This window comes from Indicator indicator, chromosome 1, assembly GCF_027791375.1.
Source record: "Indicator indicator isolate 239-I01 chromosome 1, UM_Iind_1.1, whole genome shotgun sequence".
Taxonomy (NCBI): domain Eukaryota; kingdom Metazoa; phylum Chordata; class Aves; order Piciformes; family Indicatoridae; genus Indicator; species Indicator indicator.
Genome location: NC_072010.1, coordinates 58,045,701 through 58,072,945, shown reverse-complemented (window position 1 = coordinate 58,072,945; position 27,245 = coordinate 58,045,701). Strand labels below are relative to the sequence as shown.

Here is a 27,245-nt window from a genome sequence, read left to right as displayed (position 1 = left end):
AAATGAAGGTTCGATATACTTACCTGTGAAAAGGAAGAAGATCAAAACCATAATCATGGTATAACCAAAATATAAAATGGTGCTAGCTGTTCCTGTGATTTGCAGTTTAGAAAAAAAATAATGTATTGCATATATTAGGAAATAAACTGCAGTGAAACCACTTGTGAGAAATGAACGCCACTGCCAGTGATAGTCCTAGAAGGGGTAAAGGAAAAAAAAAGTCTAAGTAACATTCAACATACCTCTAACACACTGACCCTAATACACTGGATGCAGAGCTACTTTTTTTGATCACTGGTTTACCTCAAAAGTGAGTTTTTATATAGTTTTTTACTGTATATAAAAAAAAATTTAAAAAAAAATCAATACTGCTTTAACCACACCATTCACAATTAGATATAGGAAATTGATCAATTAAAGATCAGTATCAAATAGCAAAAATCTAAAATCCTAAATAAGGCAGACCTACTGTTGTGAGTCACAGAGATTTTTTTCCCCACAAGGATGGGCATGTTCAAAATGCACTTTGATTGAATATAGTTAACAGATTAGTTTAGCATTTTCAGACCACATACAGTTCTTAAACTTTAAAAGATAAGATATCAGACTTAGGGGCAGTCACAGCAGTGTTTCAGTATTTGTTACAAATTTTGCTAAAAGAGGTCTGCTTCACTTCTGCTTCACTTTTTAAAAACATGGTTTAAGGACATTGAGTAATGGTGCTTATGTTGAACTCTGGAATACTTCAATTACAAAAGCCTTAAAATTTCTTGGAAGCATCCTTAAAACATCACCAAATATAAATACTAAAGAATATCTCTTACCTCTGCACATAGATGGAAGTAGCAGAGCAGTATTGTGGCCTCAGAACATGTAATAACCAAAATAATGAATACCAGAAACAGGAAGCCAAACATGTAATACATCTGGTGAGACCTATAAATGGGAGTTTAAAAAAAAAATCCCCAAATTAAAATGGACACTGTGCTACTAATATTATTTCTTCATATGCAGTACTATTGCCTACACCTTAAGCGTTTCCCTTCCTACTGAGGCATTGTCAGTTGTGTGACCGGACTGGCTAATTTGTTTTTTAGCTGAAGAACAGCAGCCTTGGAAGCTCAGTCTGAAAACAGCAAGAGAGCAAGCCCAAAGCACAGCCCTGGATGGGATTTTAGGGAAAGAACTGACTGGACATAATGAGTGAAATTACAGTTACAGTGAAGTCAGTGTGACCTCTTCCACTGACTTCAGCAGAACTTGTATTTCACCTCACATTTCAATCAAAGAGGCAGAACTGCAAAATAACAAGAAATGTCAAATGCTGTAGCTGACTACATTGGGTAGACATTTCTGAACCTAGTCAAGGTTCAGAAACAGTTTAACGAGACCCAATAACTAAATTGTGCCAGAGGAAGACAAATCTTTCACAGCAGGTTAGTTTGTCAGTGTGCTATGAGCACACATCAGAATTCACTTACACTGGACTAGTCTTTGATTCTTTACTTTTCACAGAATTACAGAATGTTAGAGGTTGGAAGGGACCTCCAGAGATCACTGAGTCCAACCTCCCCTACCAAAAGCAGGATCACCCAGGATCGTACAGGAAGGCATGCAGACAGGTCCTGAAAGTCTCCAGAGGAGACTCCACAACCACAACTCTGGTGCCTTCCTTTATAAAAATTTCACAACATTTATTCTTGGTACTTTTTTTCCCCCCAAGAGTAGTAATACTTTGCTAGTCCAACAACTACAAAAAATAAATCTCAAGTCAATTTTAATATACTTACTACTTTCAAGTTATACGTCTTATGTCAGCTTCAGAGCCACTGCCATACGAAGTCAGGAGTAGCATGAGAAAACTAGCTATCTGACTATGACAGGTCAGCTATAAATTGCTAAACATATCACAGCCACTTCTCCACACACCTGAATAAGCAAAACAGGCACCAACTATCCTCTAAATCACAAAATATTATAGAGATTAACGTTTAGGTTTTTATTGAACCAGTATTCTGGTAATCCTGCATCAAGAAGAATCAGCCAAAACACTTTGAACAAAAGCTTTCCCAAAGATATGATCACCTTTTGTGGCAGAGAAAATGTTTAACTTACCAAATACTATTGAGAATAAAGAACAGCTGTATAAAGATACATCCAAAAGGTAGAATCCCTCCCATGATAATGCCAGGTAACGGCTTTGTATAGAATGATTGCTCAGGAATCTGACGAGGAATTTGATTTGTGCGAACAGGATGTTCAATAGCCTTTAAACAAAAAAAGAAGCAATTGCTAAATAAAATGTCAAACTACATCACTACGCTTTTGCTTTCTTTCTGAAATGAATGGTGGCAAAAATCTAACATTTGTTTTGAGCACGCACGTATCCAGCTACCACTACATCTGGTTTTGCTACCAGCCTAGCTACCAATATTTGTTAGCCAAACAAGCTAAAAGACAACTCTTATTGAAAAGACAGCAACAGTTATTTTGGATTTCCCTTTTTAAGATTCTGTCTATGATCTGTTACAGAGTCTGAGCTGATTTTTTCTTTTTAAGCTGGTGGGTAGTGGTAGTACACACTCTTGCTTTCCCCTTCTAAAATTCCCCCTTTGTTGCTTTTCAGGATTTACTCCAAGAATCACATTAGATTAAATTTACAAATTGAGAGGATTTAATCTAGCAATTGAATCCTAATTTAAGATGCATCAATACATACTTGCTATGTACTTGCTTTCTGATTCAAATGTAGTTGTGGCACCTGTCGCACTGCCTTAGCGTTCATGAAATCCTCCTTTCTTAAAAGAATTCTCTCTGTATAATTCAGGGGGGGTTAGTGGAATTTCAACATGGTTATCAGAAAAAAACCACCGAATTCTGGTTAAGGAAAACGGAATAATTAAAAAGTAATTTTAAAAGTGCCTTCTAAAATACTTAAATATTCTCTGAAGGTATTCCATGAGAGCTACAGAGAGATGGAACTCTAGCTTCCTATGCAGGAAAAAAACAAACAAAATGTTACAATTTATAGATCTTTACATTTGTGGGGCACTGTAAAGCACTTTTTAAGCAAAAAGAGAAGACTAATTTCATTAGTTAAGGTTTGGTCACCAGTGTCACAAAGAGCCCTGCCTATAAGTAAGTAAAACTGCCCATCTTAGGAGTAAATCCCGATTAATGTTCATCAAGCAGAGACGGTTATCAGAACACTTATGCAAAGAGACTTCATGAGAACTCTAGCAATTTGACCAGAAAATACCCTCAGTGTAGAGGGTGGACAGAAACAAAAAACATGGGAGAAAATCAGAAATGCAAAGTTGCTTTTCCTTATGCCCAGCTGGGTCAACTGATTTTTTTGTTTTTAAGCAATGAAAGCAATGAAAGAGATGTTAATTAAAATAAAAATGCCCAACAATAGCTAAATGCTGAAGTCTCAGAATGCCAAGATCAGATACCTGATGCCGAACACAGAACTGGAGCTGACAATGCAACTAGCTTAGGTGCTACCTTAGTCATGGTCTACACAATGAAAAATATCTGTGTATACACAGTTACAAAACAATTTTCAAAAGCACTTACATGTTTCTTGAAACCAAAATAGGCACCAATAAACGTCAGCGGTACAGATATGCAAAACCATAATGCCAGAATAGCAACCAAAGTACCAAATGGAATAGCTGCTGAAGAGCCTTCTCCCCAGAGAATGAGGTTCATGATAAAAAAATCTGCAAATACAATTCTGAAAAATACGTAACACACTGAAAGCACAGAAATACCTTTAAGATACATTTAAAAATGTTAACAAAGCAATAGCACCGCATTAAGATTTTAGTGTAAATTTGTTAAAAATCAAATGACACACAGAAATATATCAAAATGAAGAGGTCAAACAAGCAATTCTTTGTTAATCTAGTGGGATTGAACTCCTGCAGGAGCTGACATTCCAACTAAGCAGTTTCAAATGTATGCTTGTCTTAACTATACTTCAGGGTAAGACTGCTTGCTGTGATGAAGCAGAAACATTTATCACAGCAGTTATACAGTACATGACACTATAGGAGACCAACTACAGTGTGGTCAGAGAAACAGCCTAGAGAGTAAAAGAAAGCAACGAAAAAGTGTGCCTGTCTAAAACTTACTAGTATCATAATGTTCTTTCTTAATCAATCTTTTCATGTGGTAAGATTAAACAAATGCTTACTGAAATAAAGGAAATAAATCTAAAGATAATACACCATTAGTATATTTATATTTGTCAGAAGTGTTGTGATATTCATAGATTCATAGATTTACCTTCCAGCTTCTGGAAGAAAGGGACAATGTAGTAAGATATATAGGTGAAACTTAAAAATTAGCTATGCATGTCAGAGAAGCAATTTAATTCTTTTAATCACAGTGATACTCTCAACTTACCCAGGACAAAGGAATGATGTCAGCAGGACATTTGTTTTCCATTTCTCACCTCCAAATGCTGTATTAAAACATTTGACAGTCATCAAATCATGCATTAAGCTCACAACTATTAATTTTCCAGTCCATTTACTTGTTATATTTAGCTTGCAAACACTCAAAATAATGTTCTACCATGCCCAAGTTTAAAACAGTAAACCTGCAGTAATAAGACTGAATTCCCCCATCACATGGCTTAATCACAGAGCTTCAAAGCAAAGAAGAGCCTCAGACCAGGGTCAGGAAATGTCCAATTAGGTAAACTGGGTCTCTGGCCACCTTATCTGCTAAAAGGAGGGAGCAGATTTGCACTACTTCTAAGTCTTAAAAAAACAGTTTAAACCTGGAATGATTAAGTAGTTTAAGCTTTCTAGCATGTGACTGCAGGTTTCAGTAGGGAAAAAATACATAAATGTAAAAAGTAAGCTTAACAGTTCTCTTGGAATAATTCTTGTCTACAAATCATACAAGAAAGTCAGGACTGACACACTTACAGGAAGTGGTGATGTTCTCTTAACAGCATTAGGCAGTGGTGATACCAGAAGACCAATGATAGCTTTACTAAATAAAATATGAACTTGCACTATGCTGATAAAAATTCTAGTCAGCATACTTTCAAATGAAAATATCCTGCTGGAATTCAGTGAAGCTGACAATTCCATCTGAGCACTGCGATAATGACATGCCTTTTTACTTTGAGTCAGAAGTGATTATGGTTAGAGTGATTTTAATTAAGTCTCTATTTCTTCATAAAACCTTGGAAGAACACAGTATCGGTTATTAAGATTAACCATTTCATTTCAACTCAAGATTCATTTTTCAAATGCAATGTTGAAAAAACCCTTTTAAATGTGGATATACATTTCAGCTGCCTTTTTTTCTTTTTTTGTTTCACATTATTTGCATACTTTAAGGAGAAACATTCATGTTTACATACTCTATAGAGGATAGGAACCACCTCATGTCATACCAAAAGTATCTGGATCAGTCACTGACAGTGAGTTAAACTGATAGTTATCACTGATAGTAGGTTAAACACTATATTCAAGTATAAACTAAATTATTCCTAATAAGCACAGTATGAAATCTCCATCAAAGATACAGGACTGAATTAATGATCTATACACTTCAAAATATCCTTCAAAACATGTAAGATACAGCACGATATATATAAAGAATAATTCTGTCCTCAGTTGTGTTCTTAGTCCTGAGGTCTTCTTCCATTTAAGTCTAATTGGCCCTAAAAATTAGGAAAAGGACTAGTTCACTATCATATCACTACTATTGTGGAAAAACTCCTTAGAAAATACAAATGCCCTTCCCCTAACAATTCTCCACATGTGCAAAATCACAAACCAGTTCAGGAAAAGAACTCCAATGCCAACTGCCAGGCTGAAGTTCAGAAATAAACTTCTCTAGCCCTGTATGCTCAGAACTAAAATAGTCCAAAATACCCAGCTTGCTCAGTTATAAAGTCTTTTACCTTGAGTAAGTAACTAAAACAAAGCTGTATGCAGAATAGTGTGCTTCACTTTAAAATACATCAGAGATTACAGGGGCAAATCATCTCAAGTTGATAGGCAGGCCTTGAAACAACAGCTAGCTGGGGTAAGTGAAGGAACACAGTAGCAACTAACTACTATTAGGTGCTTGAACACCACAGGGTTGATTTGTATAACTACAGAATACCAAGTAGTCCTTTCCCCTGGGCCCCTGCCACAGTCTGATAAGGACCATTCTCTCAAAGACCTAGGATCTAGCAAAAAAGAAGTGACAAATCTCAGGCACGCAAGAACAGAGGTTCATGATCGGGGGTGGAGGGATGTGGGGGGAAAAAAAAAATTACCAAGTAACATAGATGGCTAAAACTAAATGCATGCTAATACCACCACTCCCAGCTGTAGGAAACAGAAATACAAAACTGTTTGATACAATAAGCTTATTACTAGAAAAATGGAATTCGCTTCCCAATTCCATAAATTGCAGGAGCCATTTAGGGTCTTTAGGAATGATCACATCAAAACCCAAAGTACCCATGTCAGTATTCCATATATATTTTCTATTGTTAAGGTAAGTATGTTTCTCCAAGTTGCCCTGAGGGAAACTACAACAGTACTGCAAAAAAAAATCAGTTCTATGACGATAATTTAATTTAATGAACTTAAGCCTCATCATTTAAAATAACTTCTACTCACATTTGTAGAATCTGGCAGCAACATAACCAGCTGGAGTTCCAAGCAGTACCCACAAAACTACAGCACAAGTCATTAGAGCTCCTCGGTTAGCAGGTGACAAAAATCCCAGGCAAGCAAAAACTACACAGTAGAGACACAATTTGAAAAAGTTAACTATGCATTTGACTTAAAAGCCAGTATATCACTTATCTCAAAAGCTGTGCATACTACATCAGCTCAATTGTTTCTAACTTGAAGACTTTTAAGAAATTTCTAGATAAAAAAAATACACTGTTGGTTTTGCTAGTACCATGCAATTAGAAGCCAAAAATTGCCTGTACTTAACTAATTCCTACCCATTTTATTACTTACACAGGGTAACAAAAGTCATTATTAAGATCTGCGTGCCAGAGCCTAGAAAAACAGATAACAACATTCCTTTTCTTGGAGGCCTGAAAATATCACCATGAACCAGCTTCCAGCCAAATTCTTCTTGAGCGTCTTCCTGTAGAGGAAATATACCTATTTTACTACAGTGGATTGCTATTTATATAGCTTATTACATAAATACATTTATCTGAAAAAAATGACATTCCAAAGAAATTTTAGGAGGCATATTTTAGACTTACACTGGAATCCATCTGATTGTATCTTGCAATGTCTTTATGCAGCGTCCTCAACATAATCATAGCTACCATTCCAGACAGAAAGAGGACAATCACCAAGGAATTCATAATACTGAATTAAAAAAAAAAAAAAATCATAATTCAGATTTCAGTGTAAGTGTCAGTTCAGGCCTAGCCTGCAACTAAGAACCAGTTAACTAAGTGTCCAGTGGAATAGGGAGGAGAAAATATAGCAAAAGGCCGGTGGGTCAAGACAAAGATGGGGAGGGATGACACACCAATTATGGTCATGGGCAGAACAGACACAACTTGGGGGTGGAAAAAAAATTATTTTTTTCAATATCCGTTTGTTATTAATCAAATTAGAGTAGGCTATTGAGAAATAAACCAAAATCCTAGAAACGTCCTTCCTTGGACTCCTTCCTTCTTCCCAGGCCCGTTTCACCCCCAGCTTTCTCAAATATCCCCACTTGCAGCAGCAGAGGGATGGGGAATCAGGGGTTGTGGCCAGTTCATCACACATCTCTGCTGCTCCTTCATCCTCAAGGGCAGGACTCTTCACCCTTTTCCCCTGCTCCAGCATGGGGTCCCTTCCACGGCAGACAATCCTACAAAAACTTCTCCAATATGAGTCTTCCAACAGACTGCAGTTCTTCACCAATGTCTACCATGTTGGTCCCTTCCATGAGATGCAGACCTTCGGGAAAAGGCTTCTCCAGCACAGGCCTCCCATGCAGTCATAGCCTTCTTTGCATATAGCCATCTGCTCTGGCATGCAGTCCTCCATGAGCTGCAGGTGGAGATCTGTTCCACTGTTAACCTCCGTGGGCTGCAGTGAAACAGCCTGACTCATCATGGGTTTTACCACAGGCTGAACAGGAATATCTGCTCCTGTGGCTGCAGCACCTCCTTCCCCTCCTTCTTCACTAACCTGGGTGTCTGCAGGGTTGTTTCTCACTCTTCTCTTCTGGCTGCTGTTCCTCAGCAGTTTTTTTTCCCCTTGTTAAATGTTATCACAGAGGTGCTACCTCTTCTCACCTATTTGCTTCACCTTGGCCAGCAGCAGGTCCAACTTGGAGCTGGGAAAGCTTCTAGTGGTTTCTCATACACGCCACCCCTGTAGCCTGCCCTTCTGCTACCAAAACTGCACAGCACAAACACAGTACAGTACACTTGTGAAGATAAACTTTGTTCTCACCTAAACCATTGAATGTGTGTATGTGGCATGGATTCCAAAATATAATCCCATCTTGATGCCCATCTTATACTTTTTTCTTCCTGAAAGAGCAAACACATGAGTTTCAGATACAATCAGTACCCATCTTGTAAAATGACAAGTTGATGATCCTGCCAAAGCAATCTTAAATCTCATGACAAATTGGAAATGTTATGTTGTATGCCTTAAAGGGAATAGTTTAATAATAACTACCTAAAACAAACCTAGGATTTGATCACAGAACCTAAACCTAATGTATTTTCTGAGTAGTACTGAGCACTCATGTTATTGTAAGACATAAAGGCAAATCAAATTAATTTCATTGTACTTCCTCCCTTCCAGAATTACATTCACTCATCTGGAATTCAAACGACTAGCACAATAATAAAAGAACATATATCTTTTATTATATGTTAGTCAACACCACAGACACTGAGAAACTAAACTCTGCTATGTGTTTCCCAGCATAATATTCTACTTTCTAGATAGATCCGTGTCCAGGTTATCCTTTGCTTTCACACAACCTTGCTTCAGTGCCAACTACCAATCCAGTTACATTCATCTTATTATACTGTAAGACAGATGGAGAGACAGCTACAGAACTTGCATTGTTAGTAGAGAGAAATAAATTATTCCTTCAGGCATTTCAAGGGATTATACTTATTCAGACTGAACATTCACTGATTGGAAACATTTCAGAAAGAACATTTCTTTGTTTCATTTTGCAGAGTAAACACACAAAAAAGCGGCTTTTCTGACAGGATATTATTTCAGTAATTTATAACATACATGAGTAAGAGTACTTTCCAGTACAGCCTGATTTTAAAAATAAAAAAAAAAAAAAAAAACACTCCAGCAGGTTAAAACAATCTAGCCAGTTCACTGAGGTAATAAAACCAGGTCTTAAATCAAGTAGTAAGTTTCTAGACCAGTATCAATGATTCTAGGCTAGAATCAGACTTTTCCCCATACCTACAATGACTTTTTCTGTCTGAAACCTTGATCTCTAACCCAATGGACAACCTTGAAGTGATGCAATGCTGTGCACAAAACAGTAACACACACAGCTGGGCATGTCATTTTTCAAAGAAACTATAAAATTGCATGAAGTTAATGTAATTCTTAATTACTAACTTCTCACATGTTTCCAGAAGTACTTGCTTTTCAGTATACAAATTCAGGAGAAAGTTTATCGGTTATTAAATCATGCATAATATAATCCCTTCTGAATATTTTTCTTACACTATTCATTGCATCATGAATTTTATTAGGTCATCTGGTACATTACCAGAGTAAAGAACTACCATGGCAATTGTAAAAACACCTCTATAGTGACATAACAGGTTCATGCCTGAGAAACTGTGGTAACGTTATGATACTCCAAGACCAGTGCTTCACTGTGTAACTTCTCATGACAGTGGCTATGGATCACAGAACCAGAGAATGGTTTGGGATTGGAACGGGTCTTCAAAAATCATCTAGTTCAACCCCCTGCAGTGAGCAGGGACATCTTTCATTAGATCAAGTTGCTCAGAGCCCTGCCCAACCTGACCTCAAATGTTTCCAGGCAAGGGGCTTCTGCCATCCTCTCTGGGCAACCTGTTCCAGTGTTTCAGCACCATCATGGTAAAAATATCTTTCTTACAGCTAGTTTAAATCTACACCTTTTTAGTTTAAAACCATTACCCCTTGTACTGTTGCAACAGGCCTGGCTGAAAATATTGTCAACTTTCTTACAGTTTTTGAATACTGAAAGACTACAGTAAGGTGTCCCACACCCTAACTTTAGCTTTAAAGACCAACTGTTTACTCTCACCACAGTTTAACTAAATTCTACAGCAGGCTGGTAAGTCTGGAAGTAAGACAGACACATGAACAGCCTTGACATGCCAATGGCCTATCATTTTGAAATGCACCACTGACCTTGTAATCAGAGCAAGGTTAAACAGAAACAAAAGCTGCCTTATTGCCATTTTTTAATCTGTTAATTGTCCAAAAATCCACAATGACAAAGAGTGAAGAGTAAAATCTTTTGTATCCAGAAGAATCACAGAATTATTGACACTGAAAATACGAAATGGTGTGGCAGCTATCCCCTCAATACATACACAAGGAATCAAGAAACCAAATTAGTTGTAATCTGCACTGTTTTTACTGAGTCATTTGCATTTTAAGGTTTTAGACTAATAGTAAAACAGTTTGGCTAACAGTTTGTCCAGTAAAGTCCATTAAAAAAAACCCCAACAACAATAATTAAAAAAAAAAAATCTCTTTCTTGTCACCAGAATGAAAACATACTCAGGTATTGCTGCTCCCTGAAGTTTCCTGACATACTATATGCTCCTCTCCTTTTAAAGAGAGAAGTAAAGTATAACAGCTTCCTATTCTTTTGCTGATTTCCGTGGGAAGAACGCTTTGGAGAGAAGGCTTTTGCAGCAAGAGAACAGAAAACGATCAGCTTCAACCTAGCTACCACAGCTATTTGCTGAAACATGACTTCTCAGACTTAACTTGGATCGAAAAAATAATCTACCAGATAACCTAAGTAAACATGGACAGCAAAATTCTTTTAGAAAATACATACGCATTTCACATTCAGAGTATGTGTGGTTAAAACATAAGCTATCTCCAGCTCGAAGTTTTAAAACCACAAATATAGTCTTCTCATAGAATTTTAGTTGTTCATCTTTACAATTCAGAGTATTAATGCATGATTTTAAGAGGTAACTATCACAGAAAGCTTAATACTCACTTCAAAAGAAACTGAGTACGTGTAAGCAATTTTGACTTCTCCATTAGCCTTGTTACTTATATCCATAGGTACGCCTGAGCAATCAGGGTTGTCTGGATGAGTGTGCTTGTAACTGTGGGAAGAAAAAACATGGAATGAAAGTTCCTTCACCGACACCACTCTTAGGAAATGATTTATTCATCTTACAAAAGCATCAGGTTCCTGACTGATGAAGATATCAAATGCTGCACTCCTATTAGTTCTACCTCAGGCATCGGTGGTCTAAGACAAGACAAAACATTCCCCAGTAGGGAAATGAGAGTTGTTTCACTGAGCACACACCACTTCCAGGTTTCACGTTAGCTTTTTTTGGCCCAAATAGAAAACAGCACACAAAGATCTATTGAGTTTAGAACAAGATACGTTAGACTGTCCTATAGCGCACTGCATCAATGAAACCTAATCAAGCAGGTCACAGATCTGAAAACATTTCTGACTAGCAACAGGCCCCCAAATTGAAGCAAGTATCTTGGGATAGAGACTATTTTGTGTGATGGCAAGACACTTTTCAAGGACTAACCTTTTTGGTTCAAGTTTAGCAGCAACTAGTCTTGCTCCCAGAGCTTCATTTTCCACAACATGGTAGTATATTTTTATGTCAACATGGTTGAAGATATAAAAAGTATCTTTTTCATGAAATTCTGACTGCAATGATAAAAGATGATGTTAAGCAATCAAAAAGATAAAGACATCTAAAAAACCTTAGGCAGAAGCTTACATAACAGAATTTTAGACTGCATAGATTGGTTCTGTCAAGAAGTTCTACAAGATGAATGTGAGATTCTACGAATACAAAATGGTAAAGTCTTTCCATTCAAGCCTTGCATTAAAAACCCAAACTACAAAAGTTAATGCTAAGAACTGTCATACTACAGTTGAAAAATGCAAAAATATATTTAAATATAAAATGTATAAAAACAAATATATTTCCTAAAATATTTTGGTAACTGAAGATGTCTCATCTCATTTAATTGAAGTACTAAACTAAATAGGTAAGTATGTGGCAACTTTCATATCAGAAGCATTTCATAAATGTCGCCTATTTTAAAATTACACGCATAGTTTTCACAGATTAAACAGAACCTTCCAAGACTAACAATGCAAATAATTGCTGTCTGTGACAGAGCCACCTTGACATTTGAAACTAAAAACACACAGAGATGAACTGCAGCAGCATCCAAAATTGCTGAATACAAATCTCAGGTGAAGGGAATCAATAGCTTGGAATTTAATAGTCAGTTTAAGGGGTTGCTAAATCATGAGCATTATGTCTACCAAAGTTCAGTTAGTATTTCTTCAGGGTTCTACCATCACCCCTTCCTACAAACCACCCTAACTGCAAGAATAGTTATATTAAAAAAGCATTCTTCAATAATCTTTCCATTACTCCTTCAACAGGTGTTTCCCTTTTATTAAAAACAAGTATTTAAACAAGATTAAAATAATATTGCCAGGTTATACTTGATTATAAATGCAACTGTTCATAATGAGCCTCTGAAACCAATTCATTATGGAGGCAAGGACACAAAATTAGAAATTGCATAAAGTACTGTGTTTGGTATGGTACATTAAGTAAAACAAACCATTTTGGTAAAACAAAAGATCTGCTCCAGGGTTTCAGTGACCTCTCCATGGAAGAGGTCTGTGGTAACCTAAAGACATCCTAGACTTTCTATTGCAGTCTTACCTCCATGATGCTTACAGTGCATTTATTTGGACCTCCACTAGTTAATCCAGTATTTCCATTTCTCACAGGAAAAGATTATTTTTTTCACTCAGAAATCTTAGATTCCGCTTTCTTCCATTTGCCCACAGTTTTAGGTACTTCAAGAAGTACTAATTTCCACTGAGGTACAAGCATGTCTATGCAAACCTGCTTCCATGAAAATACTTGTATTCCACAAAATGTGAAGTTGAAGACTTCAAATGTTTAGGCTTCTTAGGCAAAGAAGACATTTTTCTTCTCCTTTACCCCTTACATGTACCAAATGCTACACACATTCATATCTTTTAGAGCCCTTTTCTATTATGCAACACAAAAGACAAAGTTAGGCTTAGATGAGACTTCCAATTGTGCTACTTGCAGAGATATCAAAACACCAGGTTTTAAGCAACAACCTAATTTTTCACCACAGAAACATGGCAAAGGAGAAATGCAAGTCTTTATATTAGTAAAACTGGAATATTAAGAAAATAATTGCACAAACATACATTAATAACACACGCATCTTTGGGCCGGCCATCTTCTGTAATATAACAGCCAATAGGAAAACCAGGATTGCAGAACCTCTGGCCATCTTCAACATCATAACACCAGGTCACAGGCATGTTGTCCACAATCCTGTAAATGGCACAGTGGCATTTCACAACTTTTCAAAATACACAGTGTAATGGAAACAAAACCAGACTAATATTAATCTAACCGTTTAATATGAATAATTATAAAATTAATTACAAGAATAATACTTCTTTCAGATCTCAACCCATGGAATTGCACTAATTGCCAATCCAATTTCCAGAGGAGATATAAGCACATAGCTCTTCTACTGAAATTATCTATTTTTAGAATTCCTTTTTTTTTTTTCAATCCATCTATTTCTTCAGAACATGGCTTGAAAAGAGGCTTACTCTGTGACCACCAAAACGTTCTATTCACTGCACTGATTTCTGAAGTCCTCTCACAAGCATAGTTCAATACATAAAAGTCTTCCATTACAAAGGCACAACAATCGCACATTTCATTATTTTATCTTTAAAAATAATTCACTAAACCAGAAAAAATTAACTTGATAATTTCAATTTTAAGACAGAACGTAAAATTTTAAAAATTGCCTACACATATATTAGTTAGGCAGCTTCCTCACTGCTCTTCCACTGTAAAATACATTTTTCATGGCACTCTTGAAACTTCTATTTTGCAGTAAAGCTAAAGTGCAAGTTGCTTTTGTTTGTTTGTTTTCTCTATTTAAGCAAATTCCTGATTACTGACCTCAGCTGTAGCTCCCCAAAAGTACAGAGTATTTTAACTAGTTTACATCAGCAAAAAACTGTAAGCTGCCACACATTTGGGAAGATAATCACTTTCAAACCTCCCTCCATTGTCTATCCCCTTCTTTTATATTAACTCACAAGATTTATATTCATATATATACACACCTAAAAAAGTTCTGAGCCCAGTAGGTCTGTAGTTCATTTTCAGCCAGAAGCTTTTGTAGGAATCCCACATCCCCATGAAGAGTTGCAGATATATTAAGACAGTAAGATACAACCAGTATCCAACATGTTACTAACAGTACAAATGTCAAAACCAAGAATACTTTTAAACACAGAGAAAGACACCCAGCATGGTGATGTCTCTTCCTTAGAGTAACTACTAAAAAACCCCAGCAACCCAACCTGTTTCTTTGTTATGAACTCCTGACTAGATGAATAATAAATCCCAAAAGAAAGTCACTGGAAGAAGACTGTAAAAATTCAGTAGCTGTCCTTAGAGCATCATTATTTGCTCCAAGGTATGTTTTTAAAGGTCTATTAATGAACTTCCCAGAAAGTCATGAGACAACTGCTGCTTTTTGTGTATTCACTAGACCAAAAACAAACAAAAAAAAAAGACATCCTGCTAAAAGGTAGTAATACAGATTTTTTGTAAACCCTATCAAGCTACTGAATATCCTTTACCATTGAATATCTCATCAATATCAAGATCAAGTGCCCTGGTGCTTGTGGGCAACTTCAACCACTCAGATATTAGTTGGAAAGATCACACAGCCAAGCACAAACAGTCCAAAAGGTTCCTGCAATGCATTGATGACAACTTTCTCCTGCAAGTAGTTGAAGAACCAAAAAGGAGGAGTGCAATGCTGGACCTGGTATTAACAAACAAAGAAGGACTGGTTGTAGATGTCAAGGTTGGGGGTAATCTTGGTTGCAGTGACCACGACATGTTAGAGTTTAATATCAACAGACAAAAAAGCAGGGTGATAAGTAAAATTTTAACCCTAGACTTTAAAAGGGCCAACTTGCACCTCTTCAAGACTCTACTTAGAAATATCCAGTGGACTAGGGCTCTGGAAGGAAGTGGGGCCCAGGAGAGCTGGTTAATATTCAAGGAAGTGGGGTCCAGGAGAGCTGGTTAATATTCAAACATTACCTTCTCCAAGCTCAAGAGAAATGTATTACCTTCAAAAAAAAATCAACTAAGGCAAGAAGAAGACCTGCACGGATAAACAAGGGACTCTTAGTAAAACTCAAAAGGTTTACAATATGTGGAAAGAGGGACTAGTCAATTGGGAGGATTATAGAGATGTAGCCAGAGAATGTAGAGATGCAACAAGGAAAGCCAAGGCCCTCCTGGAACTGAATCTTGCCAGAAGGGTGAAAGAGAACAAGAAGAGTTTTTTCAAATATATCAATGATAAAAGGAAGATCAGGGAAAAGGTAGGCCCACTGCTGAACAAGAGGGGAGATGGGGAAACTGATGATGTAGAGATGGCAGAGCTGCTGAATGCCTTCTTAGCCTCAGTCTTTACTCCTAAGACCAGCCCTCAGGAACCTCAGTCTCTAGAAGCAAGGGAGCAGAACTGGAGAGGTGTAGTCATTCCTCTGGTCAGTCAGGACAGGGTTAGAGATCTCTTATACCATCCGAAGACACACAAATCCATGGGCCCTGATGGGATGCATCCACGAGTGCTGAGAGAGCTGGCTGATACTGCTGCTGAACCTTTCTCCAACATCTTTGAAAAGTCATGGAGAACAGGAGAGGTGCCTGATGACTGGAAGAAAGCAAATGTCACTCCAGTCTTCAAAAAAGGCAAGGAGGACCCAGGCAACTACAGACCAGTCAGCCTCACCTCCATCCCTGGAAAGATGATGGAGCAGCTCATCCTGGAGGTCATTTTGAACCACATGGAAGACAAGAAGGTTATCAGGAGTAGCCAACATGGATTTACCAAGGGGAGATCCTGTCTAACTAATCTGATAGCCTTCTATGAAGTTATGGCCAAATGGGTAGATGAGGGAAGAGCAGTGGATGTCATATATCTTGACTTCAGTAAAGCTTTTGATACTGCCTCCCATAACATCCTCATAGAAAAGCTCAGGAGCTGTGGCATAGATGGTTGGTCTGTGAGTTGGATTGCAAACTGGCTCCACAACAGAGTTCAGAGGGTCATCATCAATGGCACAGAGTCAACTTGGAGGCCAGTGGTGTCCCCCAGGGATTGGTACTGGGTCCAGTTTAGTTCAATATCTTTATCAACAACCTGGATGAGGGCATTGAGAGTACCCTCAGCAAGTTCACTGATGATACAAAACTGGGGGGGTTGGCTGACACCCCCTCAGGCTGTGCAGCCATCCAACGTGACCTGGACAGGCTGGAGAGCTGGGTGCAGGCAAACCTCATGAAGTTTAATAAGGACAAGTGCAGGGTCCTACATCTGGGGAGAAATAACAACAGGCACCAGTACAGGTTAGGGGCTGCCCTGCTGGAAAGCAGCTCCACAGAGAAAGACCTCAGAGTGCTGGTGGACAGCAAGTTCTCCATGGAACAACAATGTGCTCTTGTGGCCAAGAGGGCTAATGGGATCCTGGGATGTATCAGGAAAGGTGTGTCCAGCAGGTCTAGGGAAGTTCTTCTACTTCTCTACTCTGCCCTCGTGAGACCACACCTGGAATACTGTGCCCAGTTTCAGGCTCCCCAGTTCAAGAGAGATAGAGACCTACTGGAGAGAATCCAATGAAGAGCCACGAGGATGATTAGGGGACTTGAGCATCTTCCATCTATGAAGAGAGACTGAGATCCCTGGGGCTATTTAGTCTGGAGAAGAGAAGACTTGAGAGGGGATCTCATCAATGTGTATAAATATCTGAGAGGTGGGTGTCAAGAGGAGGGGGCCAGGATATTTTCAGTGGTGCACACTAATAAGCCAAGGAACAACAGGTTCAAACTTGAACATAGAAGATTTCACCTCAACATGAGGAGAAACTTCTTTACAGTGAGGGAGCACTGGAACAGGCTCCCCAGGCGGGTTGTGGAGTCTCCTTCTCTGGAGACTTTCAAAACCCACCTGGATGCACTCCTGTGCAGACTACCCTAAGTGCTTCTGCTATAGCAGGAGGGTTGGACCTGATGATCTCTTGAAGTCCCTTCCAACCTCTGATACACTGTGATACTGCAATATAATCAGTAGGCTATTAATGTTAAGAGATACATGTTACTACTTTGTTAGGCACTTTTAGTACCTAACTAAGACTCGAGAATTATTAATTCAGGTAACAAAACCAAAGCATTACTTAGACTGTTGTGTATTTTATCAATCTCTAAATTAGCACCATTTTTAAAAGCACATTAACAGATAAGAGAAAAAGAGAAGGATGTGCTGCCTTTGTTCACACTAAAGAGATTTGCGTCATCTTTACCATTAGCTACCAGACAGAAATTAGTAGGAATATTATTCATTTATATTAACATGGTGGAATAGGTGAAGACAGGCCTTCCAAAGCCACACTTCTCAGGTTCTCAGGACATTCCAAAGACTATCACAGTAGCAAGCAGTGGGCAGCACCAACTATATCCTACTCACTCCACCCTGCTAACTATGGGGTACCATTAAGCAGATTCATTACACTTAGATCATATTTGGAATTTTAGTCATATAATATATGGTAGAGATACCTTCTGCTTTTGTTAGTATTTAAATTTCACTATCAAAACCAGGTAAAGGATTAACCTATTGCAAATGAATTTGGTTAGGGTAGACTTTCCCTTGCCCCCTCTGCTCCAAAGGCATACTGAGCTGCCTTCAAGCAGCACTGCTGGAAAAACTTGACAGTTTAAGAAGCAAATAATTTTTCACAGTTAATCTTCAAATGTGGGGCAAATATGCTATACAACAGTGTTCTTACATGTCTCTCAAGAACATCTGGTGATGAACGTTGTCAGTCAAGATAACAGCGTAGCTGTTGAGTCCAATTCAGTATGTCAATTCCTAATCTTATTAAGTGGCTTTTAAAACCTTAAAATTACTTTGCGCCATCTGTGTCCCCAGGAATTTTATGATAAATTGAAGTTGGATAATAAACCTCTATTAAATCCTCACTTACACTACCTTGCCGATTCCTGTACAATGGTACCCTTGGACCATGCATCATTCACCACAAAAATCTATCCACTACCACTTTGTGAAGCTGCAGCTGAGGAAGAATATCATTACCCTACAGGCATAAACAGAGATTCTTCATGCTACCAATTGTAAAGTTTTAAGGCAGTAGGCCTAGAAAAAAAAATAGTAGGAAGTGCCATAAAAAGTACTAACAATGTCAGAAGCACTCTAAATTTAAAGAGAAGTTTTCGCATGGAAAACCAAAACATCATCTTACTGAAATCTGAACAGTCTTATAAAGTTAGTTGTACAGGTTAAAATATACTTAAATACAGTAAGTATATTTGTAAAACAATTTAATCTCAGGGTGGGAGGGAAACCAGTTTAAAGTACTTTTCTCTGTGATTAGTTCAGAAACTGAAACTAAAACAGTTCTGTTTCAGTTTCTGTCAGCTTAAGTTTTGGGCTTTCTTAAAAAAAATATCTTCAAAGTGTGACTGAATCACAGCCTTGGGAAACTTTTTAATTTATACACCAAAATAAACACAAATTATTAAAGCTGAAGCTTTATAGTTATGCACTAGTGAAATTCAAAGTGGTGCAAATATTTTAAGTATATGCAGTATTTAATATTACTATAACCAAATCCAGCATGTTTGAAGCTCTACTTATTCCAGCATTAGGCATATACACTTTGAATCCCTGCAAAAGTAGCTGTACCTTTCAGGGCTTCTTTATTACTTCCTCGTTCACATACATGTAACATATGGCTATTGGCTGTAAACTCTGACCTACTCTATCAACTTGTAACCACACAAATTTTCAAGAGGTTCCCAGAAAGGTGTGAGTGAGCCACAGTTTATCCCTAAAAAGGGATATCCCATACTGATTCCCAAGAGGAGGAAATGCAGTCATTGTCTTTTCCAGCACAAGTGGCTGTTTCAGAACTGAAGAAATTAAACGTGACATTTAAACATTTAGTGACAGTTGCAACACTCAACATTTCACCTGCATTTTAACTATTGTGTCCAGCAAGTTTGAATCTAATTAGATGATGACAAAAACATTTGTTTCTATGAAGCAGGGAGGTTGTATTTGAAATTATACAAATGTTGGTTAATTATGCTTACTATTACTTGTGATGGCACACCACAGGCACCCTGCCAACTCCATGTCCAAGCTGTTGCTTCTACCCTCGCACCCAAAGGCTGCTATCAGCACAGCAGACCAACATAAAAGCGCTATACAAAGACCAATAGTGTGTCTGGGTACTTCCAATGTCAAGATGGAGCCTGCTGATTAACATTTCCCAGCCCTTTGTATATGGGTGCAGAGCATGGCTATATTGTAACTGAAAATCAGCACAAAATTCAGAGTACATGTTCAGCCTTGCCCCACCCTTAATGCCTTTCCAAAGAGAACCTCAATATCCAACCAGAAAGAGTCCCAGGATGCTCCAAGATGACTCAGTTATAGAGCAACTCAGAGACCAGGAAAGGACCAAGTGTTTATGCATTTCTCAAAATTAATTTTTATTGGTCACTTTTCACTTTCACATCCTGTAGGCAAAACACATTTTGCATAAAACTTTCAGAACCATTGATCCTATCTCCTGGAACCAGCAACAGTAGTGCAAAGGCCCTCAAGGAAAACAAAGGTGACATAGCAGTAGAATGAAGGTCACAGAATGCATTGGGTTGGAAGGAACCTTTGAAGGTCCTCTAGTCCAATCCCCCTACACTAAGCAGGGACATCCCCAATGACACTGGATTGCTCTGAACCCCATCAAGTGTGACCTTGAATGTCTCCAGGGATGGGACCTCCACCACATGCCTTGGCAACCTGTTTCAGTATTTCACCACCCTCATAATAAAGAGCTTCTTCCTAATGCCCAAGGACTTTGCTAAGGTCCCTTAAGACTTTTCTCATGCTAGGGCAAGGTTAACTTCTAATATTTTACAGTCAGCACAGAGGCAACACAAAATCCACACAAAGCTTTGTGTTTGGAAACAGACTGTTTCCATTACAATTGGTGCTTATTCTTGGAGCAAACAAAATTTTTTATTAAGACAAACAATGTAGTATCTTTTGCAAAACCAGAAAGGCAATGGATTCAGTGCAAATACCTAGTGTTCAACCTCTATTAACTTGTAAATGCAAAATGATAAACTAAATTAATACCAACATACCAGACTAAATAATCTATGAATTTTGATACCAACTTACCAATGATGTTGATAATTCAGTAGCATACTTTTTTTCAGAAAGTCTAATTTCTGTTTGTCTTCTGGCTTTCTGGTATCATATGTTTTTGTACAAACAGATTTACATGTCTCCTTCTTGTTGAATGTGAACTAAGAAAAATGAAAGACATATGACCAAAAAGCTTCTAATAATTGTGTGACTTCAGAATTTTACAAGCTTCCTCTATGCATTTATAATTGCCTATACTGTTATAGTAAGAACGCCTCACAAATTAGCAAGACTACATATATTAACCCTCCAGAGGAGATTTTTATATTGGTCTGTGCCACAAAACCCTCCTGTGCTTGTTGTAGGAGCCCTACACTAAGAGGTCCTTATTACTGATTAGAACCTGTTTTCTGCAATGATTTAACAAACAAGTATTTGACCTCACAGCAGCCACACTGTCCCAAGTAGATTCAACTGGTAACTTTTTCTCTTACTACATACATGTAGAGAGAAGGCAAAAGCTTCAGCCAGCAAGAATGGCTAACACCATTTCTAACTGTCTGATTTTACAGCTGTAGTAATTTTCAGATAGGAGTAGTCAATTCCCTCTAACAATGAGCGCTGAATCAGGTTTTTGGCAAGTTCAAAAGAGGGAAAACAACTTCCACAGCATTACAAGCTACAGCTTCATGACGCAAAGCGCATAGCTACAATTAAGTTAAACTGACAGATTTCTATTATGTGGAATTTCATATTTTGATAAAGCGCTTGTGAAGAGGACCTTTGAGATTCTGATCACCTTTGGTTACATCTGAACATATGCATTACTAAACAGCCCTTGTCAGAGAACAAACCCTGTAAGGAGATGGTTCTATCCTCTCTCCAAACAACACTTGGCCAAGGTTTTCTGAGGGACGCTTCTTTCCTTCTGCTTGACAAAAATCAAACCTGAATTAAAGGAAAGTTACAAAAAGTTAATGAAACATTCTTAGCTGCAAATATTAGACCTCAAACAGTGCTCCCAAATCAACACCCATCACAATTAACAGAGCTATACAGCTTTCTAGACAACAGTTTCTTTCCTTTAACTGTGAAGTTTGAAAAACCTCATTTTGAAAAAATCTAAACCAAACCAAACAATCAAATCTCTTGACCAGCTATTTCAGAACTCAGTTTATATTAAACATGGTAGCATAAAAGTCTCCTTAAGTAATTAGGAGTTTTTTATTTGAACAGGGAATTTTACCCAAGAATGAAACCTCCACATATTTTCATGACAGCTCTCAGAAATGCATGCAGGCCAGATTCTTGGGGGGGTGAGGGGGAGGTGGGGAGGAGAAAGAAGATAAAAAAAAACGTATACACACAAACAGTTCCTTTGTAACAAGAACTATTTTAAACAGATTTTTGCAGTTTTATTCACCAACACATTTAACAGCTTTTTTCAGCCTAAATTCAAGTATATCACATCTGTGTTTACTGAAGCACAGATATACTAGTACTTAATACCTTGACTGTTAATATTGAAGAGGTTATTTGAAACAACACCTTTACATGGTTTTACCAGGCACAGATACATTTGGTGTACTGCTATGATGTGTACCAAGAAAGCATTTAACACCTCATTACAATAACTGATGGGAAGTTCGCACTTCATTATCACTTTAACTCATCTGGCTGCAGGCTACTAAAGACAGCAGTAATACTTCGATCTATAAAATGACAACTAGTGCAGAACAGTAAATGTTACATACATACACATTTTAATCTTAAATTACTCTAAGGCAGTGATTCGACCTATGTGAGGACCTATAAATCCATGCATTACTCCTACAGCATGAGCAAAACCACCAGAGAAGCAAGCAATGTACACACCCATCTGCTGGTTTAAAGTTCTGTATTTGTGTCATAGGTTGAGTTTTAATCTGCTGCTATTCATACCATCCTGCCTCATGCCAGCTGCAAAATGAAAGTGCTGGCTGGAGCAAAGTATTATGGGGCTTGAAGTTCGTATTATAACATGAGATGCTTCCAGTTCTGGTTGCTGCTCTTGGGTTCCAGATTTTTGGGTGTTAGCTCTCTTCCACTGGAATGGCAGCTGGATGGGGAGGGATGTAGGATTAGCTCCTGGGTTTGGGTTTTCAGCTCATTGGCTTTCTGTTTGATGCGCTTTCTGCTGTGCTTTTTCTGAAAACGGGCTAAAGTAATTGTGCATTATGCTATCTCATTTATATTAAACTCTTAACTCTTTATCTCAACCTGGACGGGTTTTTTTGTGTCTTATTTTTCCTCACTTCTGTGTTGTAGGGAAAATACGGTGCTAAACTAGCACAATTTGTAAACTTATATTAGCAAAACAGTAAACTTATATTAGCAAAAATTCCTTACTAGCAAACTACTGTAACAAGATACAGCTAAAATTATGAGACAAATTAAACAACTTTTTGGAAGAAATGCTGAATAAATTACATAAACAGCAGAAAATACTTACGCAGTGTATTCGTAGGGAAGGACAGACTCCACAGAGTCAAGTCTGTTCACAAACAGCTCGATTCCAGACTGAAAGAGTGGAGATAAACAACAGTTATATTAAAGTACTTCTGTAATTACTTATATATATTTTAAAAACATAGATTTGTTTGAGTATGGTAAAGGAAAGCTAAAAAATGTAAGATTGGTATAATCACACATCCTGAAACATCGAATGTTGTAAAATGAACTGTATCTGCTAAGAGCGTAAGTAAACCACTATAGCGATCACAAAAACAGGAACCACAAGATAAAACCACTTTGAGGCTAACATTATTCAAATAACATGATTGCAAGAGATCATACACAAGAATAATACAATTACCAGTTGCCAGTGTATTAGTTTAATGTACCAAGCTAAAGCCTTATTAGTCATCTCAAATTTGTGTAATAAAAGTCTTTAAAGAACACGAATAAAAGTACACATCAGATCAGTACTTTTCCCTATAATTAAGCTGCTCAACAGTTTCATCTATGTAGCAACTGAAAACTGAACTGTAAGGATTTAAACAATGTACTCAGACTGATAACACTTTTTTGAAGTTTGAACAAAAGCTCTTCCCAAAGTGAAGGCAAGGATGTTGACATTTACCACCTTAAGTTTATCAAGAACTGTAGCAGCTCTCCAGTAGGGATCTGAAATTCAGCCTGCTGTGGTTTCAGACTTGTTTCGTCTACATATATTAATTACAGATGGGGTAGATTACTGCTACGGAGAGGGAGAGGTCTCTCAGTCTTCCCTCTGAGTCTCAAAATCCCTTCTCTTATTCCAGTTCCAATACTTCTCAACTGTGTACCTTACACTGTTTTCAGTAGTTAACTGCGTGCACAGTAAACCAATTCAACCAAACAGCAAAATATTTACCCCAAAAATGTTTAAGGAGTAGTTTTCAGCTGCACAGAAAGTTGAACTGCCATACTGTGCAATCAGGAGTTGGACACAAGAGGAAGGTGAGCGCTTTCTGGAACAACACGTCCTATTTTCAACAGCAAGCCATTTATTTTCTCATCATAAATCAACAAGAGAGCTTTTCCTTCCTATGAAAATGCACTCGTTTAGTCAAACCAAAACTTTCTAAAGGAAAAAAAGAAAAAGATGGAATTGTTCACATGCATCTGTAGTTCAGATACTTAAGTTAGATATTGTGTCTTACTGATGTACTGTAGTAGTTCGTGTTCAAGTCAGGACACAGTTCCATGACAGGCAAGAACTGTCAGGGCAGCTCACTAAGAGAAGACACGTGTTATTACCCCTCTTTCCTCTACCCTAAACCAAGCAGACCTGCTGCTTACCTCTGGGTAGAGCACACTTCTTCTAATTCTGTAAGGTACTTCAACTCAGTGCAGAATAAAAACTAGTCCGGCAAAAAGTTGGATAGATTCCATCCATGTTAATAAGCTCAAAAAAAGGATTTAACAAACAACACAGCTGAGACGATGCAGAGGACGAGAACACACTGCCCAGAAGACAGGAATGAAATCTGACTGCAAGCAGCAAGGAATTAAGACTGCCTCAGCTGGTCACAAACCATGGCCTTAGCTATTTTCCACTGGAGGAGATTTACCTGAATGCTCCAATTTTCCATAAAAAGCATACACATTACTGCAGATCAGCATCTTTGATAAACAATTTCCCATACAACAGCAAGTTCCCCTTGGAGCCGTCAGCATTTGTTTAAACCAAGGATTCTTAACGTTCAGGCAAGAGTTACTACTGTTTAAGTCTGCAGAGACCGCATTCAATCTTTGATGATATTCCGACCAGAAAGGGGAAAAGCAGCAAAACTGATTGTGCCCAAACAGATTAGCAGATGTAACAGTGTCATTAAGGGATTCAGTCTATGGATCTGAATCAGTGAGGCAGAGAACAATTCAGTATTATTACTGACATCATAATGAATTGTGTCAATTTTAAAAACTCTGAAAGAACACGCTAAAAATTAAGGTTATCCACGAAAGCTTAGTTTTCCCACTTAAGTAAATATAATATAGCCATTATCTGATCACATACTGTTTCTCCTCACTGAGGATTGGATTAGGTTCAGTTGCAGCATACACAAAGAGAATTAGATGTGAAGAGTGAGTTAGACTTCTCCATATGTCTCACTTTGTACATAAATTGGTTGGCATGAGTTAGAAAAATGTAAAAGGTGGCTAGTTTCAGAAACAGGTTTTTGCAATGGAACACCTGTTGAAGTTGTCCTAATATATTCAAGTAGCCACTGGTGGTAGATTTACATTACATAATCACCTCACTTAACATTTACAAAATAGTAAATTATCAGAATGTGAAGACAAACATTTTGTGTCTGTATTTTTTCCCCCGTGTATAATGTGTAATTAAAATGTCACCCCGTAAGTCTCAGTTTGGTTACAAAAGACAAGTAGGCAACTTGGTTTACTTAAAAAATATTTTAAAAAATTAAAAAATGCATCTTTCTGCCAAGTCCTAGCATGAATAATTCGAGCACAGCTATGTTTTTCAGGGCTGCTGCAAAAAACTATAAACGGTAGTTGGAAAGTCTTAGCCTATATGTGAAGAAGGAAAATTCTTTAAAAGAATTTGTAACAGCTTTGTAACAGGCCACCCAGGGAGATGACAGATGCTTCATGTTTGGATGTTTTCAAGGCTTGCTTAAACAAAAGCAGAGCTGAGCTGATCTAGTTTTGGCAATAGCTGTGATTCAAGCATACGTTTGGACTATCTGACCTCTTAAGGTCTCTTCCTAACACTGTTTCTAAGATCCTATAAAAGAAGGCCCATGGAATGTTTTACTACTACAATAGAAGTACCATGGAAATAAGAGTGAAAAAACCCACAGCTATGTGTTACATGCAAGATTCAGGAGCAACTATTCCTTCATTACATTTTTGGCTTACTACCTGCTCTACTGATCTGTGACAGCTAACACATATTCAGTGCAAGTGCAAGGTATTCTCTAAAAACATACAGTTTAAATAGATTCTTGTTCTGAAAAATCATGGACAAATGTTTCATGTAATATAGAACCCGAGAGATAAGTAAACGGATCATAACAGCAATTGGTCTTGAACATTCTCAAGTCGTAAAGCATAGTCTGGCATAATCTACAACACAGCAGCATCAAATAGAGTCTAGAGCTCAACCAAAGCAACAAAGACTATTTTAAGTGCAGATGCCCTAACAGCCACATCCTTAGAAATAAGTAATTTCACTATGTGAACTTTGCTTGCCACTTATGTAGGCATGAATATAAGTTTAAGCGTCACTTGAGTCTCCAGGTCTAGAAGGCCCTACATTTGTGTTTCTTGCAGACAGGAAGACACAGCAAGGAAAGTGTCACTTGCCGTCAGCTGCTCGCTCCTGCCAAAAATCACACGCACAGCCCCAGCACGACTTGTCACTGCGATTCTTACTTTCTGCAGCTTTACGAGTATTTAGCAGGAAAGAGATATAGCTACCGCGGCTTCCTATTTCCGCAACGTGACCGTAAGTCACGAGGCGAACCGACAGCTCTTCCCTTCCCAGCGAGAGGGACCGCGGACACCTCACCACTAGCGATTATAGTGAAAATGCGAAGTCCCTGCAGCAACGGTCTGTGGGCCCCCAGAGACGTCTGGTACGTTACAACGAGGCAGCTACAAAAATCACCGGGAAAAAACAAACCAACACCTGCTCTCCCGCCCCCCAGCCCCACAGTAGAAGGATAAAAGTCAGGCCACGCCGCGGCTTCCCCTCAGTGTGGCGGACCTCGGGCCCCAGTCCTGTCCCCCAGGCTTACTTTGCACTCAGGCTTCTCCTTGCCAGCCTCACAGAAATTGACGGGCGCCAGGCCCGGCAGGTAGAAGGCGGCGGCGGGGGGCGCGGCCGCCGCTAGCGCCACGGCGATGAAGAGCCGCCGCAGAGCCATAGCGGTACGGCGGGGCGCGGAGGAACAGCGACGGCCTGAACCGGGACGGGGGAGCGCGGCGACCTGTGGCGGAGAGGAGGGAGGCGGAGAGGGGGGAGGCGGAGGGTCCCTGGGCGCCTCTTGCGCGCGCCCGCGGCGGCAACGGTGACGGCTTCGTCTCCCCCCGCCCTGACGGCCGCCACTTCCGGCTTCTCGAGCGCACGACACGTCAGCCCGCGCGGGCCGCCTGACGAGCGCGAGAGGGCGGGACCGGCGCACGCGACTAGCCGGGCCAAGC

At 38.6% G+C, this 27,245-nt stretch overlaps 1 protein-coding gene across 1 annotated transcript in view; it reads right to left on the bottom strand.

The window, feature by feature from the left end:
- Positions 1–26,968, bottom strand: part of TM9SF2 (transmembrane 9 superfamily member 2) — a 31,639-nt gene extending 4,671 nt beyond the window's left edge. The window contains exons 1-16 of the mRNA XM_054390788.1: positions 26,840–26,968; positions 23,041–23,108; positions 21,404–21,497; positions 20,583–20,710; positions 13,468–13,597; positions 11,777–11,901; positions 11,218–11,329; positions 8,448–8,527; positions 7,253–7,361; positions 6,996–7,128; positions 6,645–6,764; positions 4,414–4,471; positions 3,580–3,739; positions 2,116–2,267; positions 825–936; positions 24–195 (exon numbers count right to left, since the gene is read on the bottom strand). Of these exons, the coding sequence (XP_054246763.1) occupies positions 24–195; positions 825–936; positions 2,116–2,267; positions 3,580–3,739; positions 4,414–4,471; positions 6,645–6,764; positions 6,996–7,128; positions 7,253–7,361; positions 8,448–8,527; positions 11,218–11,329; positions 11,777–11,901; positions 13,468–13,597; positions 20,583–20,710; positions 21,404–21,497; positions 23,041–23,108; positions 26,840–26,968 (1,882 nt within the window). The remainder of the gene's footprint in view (positions 1–23; positions 196–824; positions 937–2,115; positions 2,268–3,579; positions 3,740–4,413; positions 4,472–6,644; positions 6,765–6,995; positions 7,129–7,252; positions 7,362–8,447; positions 8,528–11,217; positions 11,330–11,776; positions 11,902–13,467; positions 13,598–20,582; positions 20,711–21,403; positions 21,498–23,040; positions 23,109–26,839) is intronic.
- Between the last annotated feature and the right edge of the window lie 277 nt (positions 26,969–27,245).